This window comes from Montipora capricornis, chromosome 7 (assembly GCF_036669925.1).
Source record: "Montipora capricornis isolate CH-2021 chromosome 7, ASM3666992v2, whole genome shotgun sequence".
Lineage (NCBI taxonomy): Eukaryota > Metazoa > Cnidaria > Anthozoa > Scleractinia > Acroporidae > Montipora > Montipora capricornis.
The window spans coordinates 7,762,222-7,772,221 of record NC_090889.1 but is presented as its reverse complement, the minus strand read 5'-3'; the positions used below and the strand labels follow the sequence as shown (position 1 = coordinate 7,772,221).

General features: G+C 40.9%; 1 protein-coding gene across 1 annotated transcript in view; it reads left to right on the top strand.

The window, feature by feature from the left end:
* The window catches only part of LOC138058144 (probable ATP-dependent RNA helicase DDX60), a 92,916-nt gene that overhangs the window by 32,993 nt on the left and 49,923 nt on the right, over positions 1 to 10,000 (top strand). Inside the window, 4 exon segments of the mRNA XM_068904027.1 lie at positions 1 to 2; positions 279 to 383; positions 782 to 910; positions 1,103 to 1,261. The exon segment at positions 1 to 2 is cut by the window's left edge and continues 396 nt beyond it. Of these exon segments, the coding sequence (XP_068760128.1) occupies positions 1 to 2; positions 279 to 383; positions 782 to 910; positions 1,103 to 1,261 (395 nt within the window).

Genomic DNA, 10,000 nt, shown 5'->3' with positions numbered 1-10,000 from the left:
AGGTAAGTTAAGGAAATTACCTGTTACACCAGTTTTCAACAACACCCGTTTCACAATAATTTTAAAACTTTTCCAAACTGGGTTGATCATTGACAAATTTTTCTCTCGTCTGGTCTTTTATGGACAAGAGCTAGTCAAATGTTCCCCTTTGTGTGAAAAATGTAGTAATGCAAAGTTGTTTTAGAGAAAGATGGCATTATTGTTTTATCATTTTATTAAATTATTATAATGTTCTTTAATTTTTTCTATTGTTATGTTGGTATCATTTGTTTCACTAGTATATGGAGCCAGTGCGCGAAACTTGGAAAGTTCTGATGTCTTACTGGCGTAGGGAAGCTTCAGAGAATGAACATGGATGTTCAGGAGATTGTTCATCGAGTCAGGTGTGATTTGTCATTTGCTATAAAAAAAAGAGAGAAACAAAGAAAACACGAACCTCGGATAATGTAGCATTTTATCGCTCGAAATACTGTCTGCAACAGTTTCCCAAGAACAAATGTCGCTGCCAGATGGTATCAATTTTGATCCCGAAAAAAAAAAGTGGCGAAGACGTGAGCATGGTGTGTGTCAGTGAAAAAACAGAAGAAGTACGGAATAAAGGTTTTCGAGTCGAAGATAAAAAAATGGCGAAGAAACCTAAACGAATCCAGGAGGCTTATAGAAAATTAAGTTTATTCATTTTCTGATAGTGAGAGCAGGTGGTAAAGGTTCATGCATTTCATGAAATGTAATATGTAGCATCCATATTCTAAGGAGACCGTTGCTTTTTTGCTGGTTTTAGATTGACGTTAAAGAAAAGATCAAAACTGCTCTCAAATCTCCTCGACAAGGCGGCTGCCGTGGATTGGCTACTATGCTTGCTTGCGAAATGATCCTTTACAAGGTCATTAACGAGCCAAACTTTAACGAGGTTTGTGAAATGATTGAGTCGTTGCATTTTAAGAATAATAAGTTAGACACGGGGAAGTAATGAAGCCAATGATTTCAAGAACCACAAAAAGGAGTGTAAATTGGGTAGTTTTCAAAATTTCTCTAGAATACCACCAATTGCCTAAGATATAACTAAGATCCTCTCGCATTTTTTTCTTTGTTTTTGCAACAGAAAAGAATGAAAGCTACCGAAGACAGAATCAAGCTCTTCTTGCTTCACTCTCTACTTTTAAATACACTTCCGTTGAAATACAGAGCACAGACCATAAACGCCAACTTGTTGGATCAATACTGCAAAGAGAAGGATGGCCACATTTATCCGTTCCAAGAGGTTAGTTGGGATCAGTAACTATTGAATGCGTCTGGTGCAACGCCTTTCAGTCAAAGGGGAATTCCAAGATCTCTCTTAGAAAGACGTAGCTATAGCGTTAAAAAAAAACCAAACAAAAAAAAAACAAAACAAAACAAAACAAAACCAATTAAAAAGCAAAAACAAAAGACGTAGCAATACCAGGAATATTACGCCCTCGACAAAAAGGTTTCACTTTGATTATCAATACAGAATTATGTAAATCCTCTGTTAGGATCCCCTTTCCTCTGAAGCAAGCTCCACAACCTCTCATCAAATGACCCCCCTTTTTAGAGGAAAAAGGTTGGATATGAGAGGTTACCCAAAGAGGCCCGTAGTGTGTGATTGGCTATAGTTATCTCAATCCGACAAGCATGAGTGGAACAATTTTTCATCAAAATTGAAAAAGAAATTTAGCTAGATTTCGCTTCGAAAGAAAAACAAGAACACAGTTTGACGGCTGCGATTTCTAGGTCAAGGTAAAGAAAATAATTTTTCTAACGAAAAACTGGATCATTGTATAATACAATTCCAGTGCTTAGCGGCCATGGTTTGTGAGCCATTATACTTTGCCCCAGAAATAGCGACCCTAAGCCTGGTCTGGTTGGTCTTGCGAAAGGAAATCACAAAGATGTAGCAAGACTTCTTGATTCTTTAAACAAAAGAATTATACCACTCACGCTTGTTGTGTATGAGGTGATTATTTAAGCAATAGACCGCATTTTCTATGGGTTTCCCGGCGTGATAAACCCACGCGGGATGTTTAGAGACCATGAGAAAAGCCTCGAAAACCTTGTAAATCACTCGAACTCCGGCTTGTGATTTACAACCTTTTTGAGGCACTTTTTTTTTTAGTTTTTGGAGGTCTTTAGGCTGGAAAACCGGTCTGGGACTGGTGTTTTGCAAACCGTGTTTCTTCATTTGTTTTATTTTGGCATCCAACATCTGGTTCGAAAGAAGAAATTAAGGATCTTTGGAAAGAGAAATTCCTGGATTTACTGGCGGTGTCTTCAGAAATCTTTCAATACCATTTCTCAAAGATAACAGTTTTTAATCTCTATTAGCTTTTTTGTGAGTTTACTGGTACGATAAACCATAGGTTTTTGACCAATCAGAGCACGCGATTTCAACGCAAGCTCGGAAAGCCAATCAAAAGTCTGGAATTGCATTATCGAATGATCCAGTTAAAAAAAAACAACAACAACAACAAAAACAACAAAACAAAAACGAAAAACAACAGTGTAGGGGAATATTACCTATACGTTAATTTATATCTGTTACGCATGACAGATTAACATTGGAAAAATATATTGCTACCAAATTAGGTGAACGATATATTTTTTTCGAAAAATGGACCTTCTTACAAGGTAACTAGTAGATGATGATGATGATGATGATGATGATGATGATGATTATTATTATCATTATGGGTGCAGTTTATTGGACTTCAGTATGCCAGTCGGCTACGTGTTATCACTTCCAGTTTTGATTGGTTTACTGGATATTCTCCGTCCTGTTTGATTGGCCAAAGTAATTACTTTGGTTTTGGTTTTGCGACATTCATTTGAAAACCACTCTAAATATTTTGCATAAATTAATTGAACTTCTAATCCCTAGAACCTAATATTTAAATTTTCTTTAGTTTTTAAGGACGGTGTCTACTATTGTTATTGCGCACAAAGTTCTGCGCATATCCAGATACTCGGATTTCCTATCGCCGATGCTTACTAATACAGTGATATTTTTGCGCGGTTTAAAACTATCCGGAGAAAGTAGATCTTAGTACTCTTGGTATCCAAAAAGAAAATTGGGGGTAACCATGCATCTTTGAGAGATAATTAAGCTTCAATATTAGAAAGAACGCCATACATTGCTTTGTATTTTAAAGCGTTTTACAAATATTATTCATGAATTATCTTTGAAAAATGCGTGGTTACCCCCAATTTTCTTTTTGGATTTCAATAACACTTGTTAAGGTCTACATTTGTGCATAATCACACACCGGGGCAAAAATATCTTTAATTGGTAGGCACCGTCCTTAAGTATATCCTTTAAAGTACTGTTCATACGTACTAATAAACTTTACGCTTATGTAATGTTCTTATCATGTTCAGCCTTTAAAATAAAATAAAAAGACTGTTATTTTACTGTTTATGTTATGATCTTAAATGTCCTTGCAACATTCAATGTACTAAACGCTACTGACGTCTGCATGTTTCGTTGCACATCTTCTTTTTTTTTTTTCTCAGCAACGTCCGTAGTCCTTCTTCGATAGTCCTTGACCAACCTCCAAGCACGTCCATGATAATATTGTACTGATCGACTGTACATCCAGGGTTTCGTTCTTGAAACTCCCATCATAATGGGCCATTCTTTACTGACTTCTCTTCAGCTTCTTTTCTCTGTTCTCGATTCGCGGAGAACTCATCTCCAAGACTACTACTTCCTTGCTTTTATGGTTCACTATCTTTGCATCGATTCTGTTAGCTTGCAATTCATGGTTCTCCCCATAAGTAGGTATATCCCACAATGCTTGGAAATCCTCCGAGACGTATTCTGGTTTAGGCTTGATTGGTGAATACCATGCAGGAAGGCGTTCGACCAGTTGTAACTCTCGTAGCAGCTCAAAACATAACATTTTCAGCGCACTGTTGTGTCTTGCCAAATACTTGTTTTGGGCGAGGGCTGAGCATCCCGAAAACGCGTGAGCTACGCTTTCCTGTGCCAGGTTACACATACAGTAGGACACGTCACTTTACTGTGACATCTTAATTTTCTTAACTTGATATAACTTCGTTAGTAGTAGCTGTTCGTATAACTCACACATACCGGCCACAACATACGTTGGGCAAGACGTCTACTCGCTTAGCCATCAGGAGCAGTTGTTAGTGCTCACGCTATCATCATTCCATCTGGCTGTATGTAGCTTTCCCTGCCGTGCTTCATCACGTACTGTTTTAACAACTGTTCTTCGTACTTTGATCTCAGCAGTTGCTTTGCCTTTGTCACAGTCACCTCCTCTCCATCAACTTCACATACCGTTGGTTTCGGGTAGGCAAGCCTCAGCGTCAGTCCAAGTTCTTTACTATACCTCAGGGCCTCTGTAATCAGTGATTGATGTCCCAAAACAGCAGAACGTTCTTCAAACTCTTTCACCATTTTCATTCTAGGGTCACTGTTTGAGAACAATTGCATTGCTGCCTTAATTCTCTTGATCTAGTATTCTACCCCTACTGACTGCAGGCCATGTCCACCTTTTTTTCTCGACAGGTATAATAGGGTGGATGATGACGCCGGGTGTTTTCCTCCATTCTTCTTGATCAGTCCTTGTTGATTCTGTCAGCGGCCAATACTGCGTCCACAGGGGGTTCTTAAGGACCGCTAGTGCACACTGATTAGAGGCAGCCACACGGTTGTCATCTAATAGTGGACTAGACCAAACTACTGACAAACGTTGTAGATATGTCTTTTCAGCACACTCCAGCGTTCTCTTCTCTTCCTGACGTACATTCTTGAGGATTCCAAGGAAATTTTACTGCGAATCTTCTTCCAGGGGTTGTACAACTACTGTATCGCTGACTTTTATTCCAGGGATCTCTTGTTTTATCTCACCTCGATTCACGTGGATTACATTGCATTGCATTACATTATTATTATTATTATTCGATTCGATTCTCTACAGTTGTTCCACTGGGTAATGCTTATTGTGTCTCAGCAACTTCCCGTAGCTTAGAGACACAGCACTTTCCGTAATAGGTGAGCAGTTCCAAGAATGGCGGATAATTGTACAATTCCAAGGAAGTCTGGTACATCTAGCCTGCCAAACCAGGTCTTTGCACCTTTTGATATGCTTCCAAGAGCACCAGTCACGATAGGTATTATTGTGACTTTGGAGGCTTCATGATGAATCCTTCTGATTTCAAATGCTAGTTCCTGGTTCTTTTTAATCTCCTCCTCTTTAATTCTGGTGATGTTCTGGTCCGCTAGCACAGCTATGTCAATTAGTGTCCATTTGTGCGTGTCTTTATGCACTAGAGTAATATCTGGCCGATTATGTTTCAGCACTTTGTCTGTTTAGATAGTCATGTCCCAGGTAATCCTTACTTCTCCATTTTCTCCGGTTGGCAAGGGCTGATGGTCATACCACTTGTCATTACATCCTATCCCATACTTCATGCACATCTCCCAGTGTACCCGCAGGGCCACCTTGTCCTGGCGCTTCCTATACTCTCTCTGGGCAAGCTTCTTGCATCCACTGACAATGTGTCGTACCACACAATCTACACAGTGGTGTCTCTGAGGTCTTATCTATGCTGTACTTAATCGAGTTTGTTGTTAAAGCTTGTTCCTGAGCAGCAAGAATCAAACCTTCTGTCTCAATTTTTTAAGAATCCAGTCCTGAGCCATCTCCAAGACTCCTCTCAAGCTTCATCTGATATTTTTTGGGCAAAAGCACCTTGTAGGGATTTCTCCTTCCAGTTTTTAACTTTCTCGTCTTTTCTCCTCCTCTCATAGTCCTGCAGACATTACACTCTGCAGACTCTCTTCTTCAACAATCACTTTTTCCCTCAACGCAGCTTGAAGCATCCACTCTGTGCTCTCTCTTAGGTAGCCATGAAGGGATTTGCTCTCTCTTCTTGCACACTCCTCGATGCCGATCAGTCCTCTTCCCCCTTCCTTTCTCAGCAGGTACAGCCTCGCAACATCACTCCTGGTGTGCAGACAGCCATTCATTGCCAAGATCTTCCTAGTTCTTCTATTCATGTTGGCTACCTCCTCCATTGTCCAGTCCACAATCCCCGCGATGTAGCATACTACACCTACAGCCCAGGTATTGATGCCATCGATCAAATTTCCTCCATTGATTCTTAATTGATACAACCTCTTGACTCTTCTGATATACTCCGATGTTATCTTGCGTTTCATCTTGGTGTTGAGAGTCTGGTCCAACTATAAGATGCCAAGGTATTTGTAGCCTTTCTCCTCTATTTCCCCGACATACTGGTCGTCGGGTAGTTCTATTCCGCTACTGCCAACTTGTCTTCCCCTTCTCATTTACAGGACAGCACACTTGTCTAGCCCAAAAGACATCTTAATGTCTTGCGAGAAGATCCTTATTACTTGAACAAGTGAGTCTAGTTGATCTTTGCTAGCTCCGTACAGCTTCAGATCATCCATGAATAGTAGGTGGTTAATGGGCTTCATGTCCTTTGCTAGTTTGTATCCAGCTCTCATTTTTCGTAGTACCAGGGTCAGGGGTAACATGATCACTGTAAACAGTAGTGGTGAAAAGGAGTCTCCTTGAAAAATTCCTCTCCTAATGTCCACCTGCCCGAGATCCATGCCTCCTGATGTTAATACTATCTTCCAGTTCACCATGCTATCGCTGATTATAGAGATCATATTCTTGGCAGCCCCAACCATCTCCAGACATTTCAGGATCCATGAATGCGGCACCATATCATATGCCTAATCTCGTACCCAGATCTCCCACGGTCATACGGAAGGGAGATCTGGTGAAGTTCGATTTCGAGCATGCTCAGTGCCAGCGAGGCCCGAAATACGGGCTTTTCTATCACTGCGCATGTTCGTACTCTGTTGTGATTTTGGGTGATTTTGCAGAATAAACATGGATTTCGAGAGTATTCTTGAAGAGATTCTTTTGGGTAGAGGACAAGGAAACCTTAAACTTAAGCCGAAACAGAAAGAAGCGCTGCAGGCGATTGTTTTTGAACGGTCGAGATTGTTTAATTGTCGGAGCAACTGCAGAATCATTGAAACGAACGCTTAGGCTTAATCAGTAAACGAGTGCTATTTTCTTCACACAATCTCGTGAAGCGTGTAGTTAACAAACCGTAGATTGAAAGCAAAAATGTTAAAGAGTGCTTAGACCGAATCACTGCAAAGAGTGCTATTTTCTTGACACGATCTCGTGAAAAATGTAGTTAATCTAACCGTAAAACTCATAATTGATTACTACTTAATTCGCGAGTCACGCTTTAAGAACGAGAAATGCTATTTTGAATAAATTACATACTTCAACTTGAATTTATTAGTTTCTGCGTACAGCATAGCAAGCTACGTAGAACTTTATTCGAGTGACAGGGTACGTGGGGCTTTCGTCGGTACCATTTACACAAACGTCGCAAATGTTTAAAATGATTTTCCTCAACTGTAAAGCTTTTCCGGCGTCGGAAAAAAACAAAACTCTACTTCGCACAACTGACATTTATTCAAAACAGCACATGAGCTTGCGAAAACCTAGCCTGTTCCAGGCTCTCAGATAGTCGAGAAAACGAAAAGAACTGCGTGTGAAAAGCGAGTGGGGACTTGGGTCGAGGCGAGGCGGGAGAGCCTGTAAGCATCTCTTTAAATTCTTCATTCCGGTATACCAGCTCCTGGTATACCCTCTGATTGGTCAATTTTGAAAGTTTACATCAACACTTTCGTCATCATTTTGATTCTCGCGCGGAGCACGAAAGAAAGAGGTCAACTCTGTCGCCGAGTGTCTTAAAGTATTCCCAAACGTACAAGCCCTCAGATTCGAGCAAAAGTTGTGTCTGTTCAACTTTAATAAGTCGAAAAAACGATCCGTTTGCAATGCTTCCAACTGGTTTTGGTAAAAGCATAAATTTTCAGTTACTACCGCGCGTTGCGAAAGCGCTTCAATGTTGTGATACGACATCTCTCCACACCGCTTACAATATAGCATCACCGGGTACGATAAATAGTTCGCATTTGACACAACTATTATGTCCCCTGCACGCCACAATTGTTAGCATTCAACGGCGCTCTCTGAAAACTCTGACGAACGAGAAAAGTACAATATTTTGTTGTACTTTCTTATGCAAATACTTGGCTGCGTATTCGAATTCACCAGCTAGGGTCAATTAAATTCCTGCCTTCATCGCCTTCGAAAAAATGAGAGCAAAAAGAAAAAACCCAAAAAAATTTGCCGAAAACAGGCTTGTATTTCCGTTGTATGTCTTAAAGCTTTAAATTTTCAGGAAGCGAAGGTGATGGCTACGTGTCTGTATACTGCAAATGCAATTGAAGCCATCCACATGAAATATCAATCTTTCACATTCATTATCGGTTGTCCTGATGCATCAGAGCTGAAGTTTATTGATGAGACCATCTTATCATCTAGGCCAGAAACTTCAGTGGTCGGGTTTCTGATTTCCTTGGAAAAGTCAACAGAGCGTCGGGAACTCGCAGCTTTCGAACTGGTCGTGTCTTTTGGTCGAATTTGCTAAATCTCCCGTCGGTGATTTCCTTGACACTCGTTTCCCGGTTGCTTTGACAATGCCTTCTTTCGCTTGTAAAGTTATTTTCCTAAAAGTGCCTTAAATTCTGGCTAACGTACTCGCACAAGCGAGAATTAACGCATCACCTTTGAACAACAATAAAAGAATCGCGCTTGAACTCGCGTGGGACCACACAATGCCGTCCTTTTTCAATACTTTGACATTGACATTTTGACATGCGAAAGATTATTTGCAAAGTGGGCGCAATGAAGAATTTAAAGAGATGCTTACAGGCTTTCCCGCCTCGCCTCGACCCAAGCCCCCACTAGCTTTTCACACGCAGTTCTTTTCGTTTTCTCGACTATCTGAGAGTCTGGAACAGGCAAGCGAAAACCAAACCTTCACTAAGTTTCCCGCGAAATAAGCCAATCGGAGCGTAGATTGCATTGCCACAACCTTTTTTAGTAGCCAATGAAAAATGGTGTACCTTCGAACTTTACCAGATCTCACATTTCCAGTGACAGAGTGAGGTCTGGGTACAAGATTAATCATATGCCTTCTTGTAGTCTTTCCAAGCCGTTGACAAGTTTGTCAACCTTCTCCCGCAGTTCTTCAGGATTGCCTTGTCTACAAGAAATTGATCTTTACTTCCTCGGGATCCCTTCCTGCACTCCTTCTGTTCATCTTTTAGTAGTCCATTTCTTTCCAAGTAACGGGTATAACTTCTCTCCCATAACTCCTGTCAAGAGCCTCCACATCACGGGTAGGCAGGCAATAGGGCGGTAGTTGCTGGCCTGGGCACCCTTCGCTGTGTCCTTTTGTATCAAAACTGTTCTTTCCCTGACCATCCACTCTGGCACATTCCCTTGACATATACAGTCTTGCAAGCATTCTTGCAATCTAGAGTGCAATCCTATCATTTTCTTAAACCATAACCCCTGAACAAGATCGGGGCCGGCTGCCTTCCAGTTTGCCATCTTGCTCACTCCATTTCTAATATCCTCCACAGTGATGCTGATAACTTCTAGCACCTCTGTTGTACTGAGCTCCACCTCTACATCCTCTAGCCAAGATGCTACCTCATTGTGACCGACTTCCTCGAACCAGATCTTGCTCCAGGAGCAGGTTGCTTCTGTGGGATCAGGTAGCAACGTTTCTCCTTTCCATCTAGTGTTTTGTAGTGTTTCCTCTTCGGATTTCCTCAATCTTGCTAAGGTCTTTTCGCGAAGTTTCGATATTCGCTTTAAACCTTCTCTTCCACAATGGCTCTTCAGTTCTTCTCCCATTCCTCCCTTTTTTCACTCCCATTCTTTCTGTAGTAAGATAGACAGCTGCATACATTAAAGAATTCAGTTCAGTGAAGTTGTGCGTCTGAATCCTTTTGACGGCTTCATTGATATTTCCAACTTCTGCTTTTAGCTTCGTTCTTTAGCATGTCTTCAGCGATGGTAATCCTATTCTCTGTTCTAGTTGT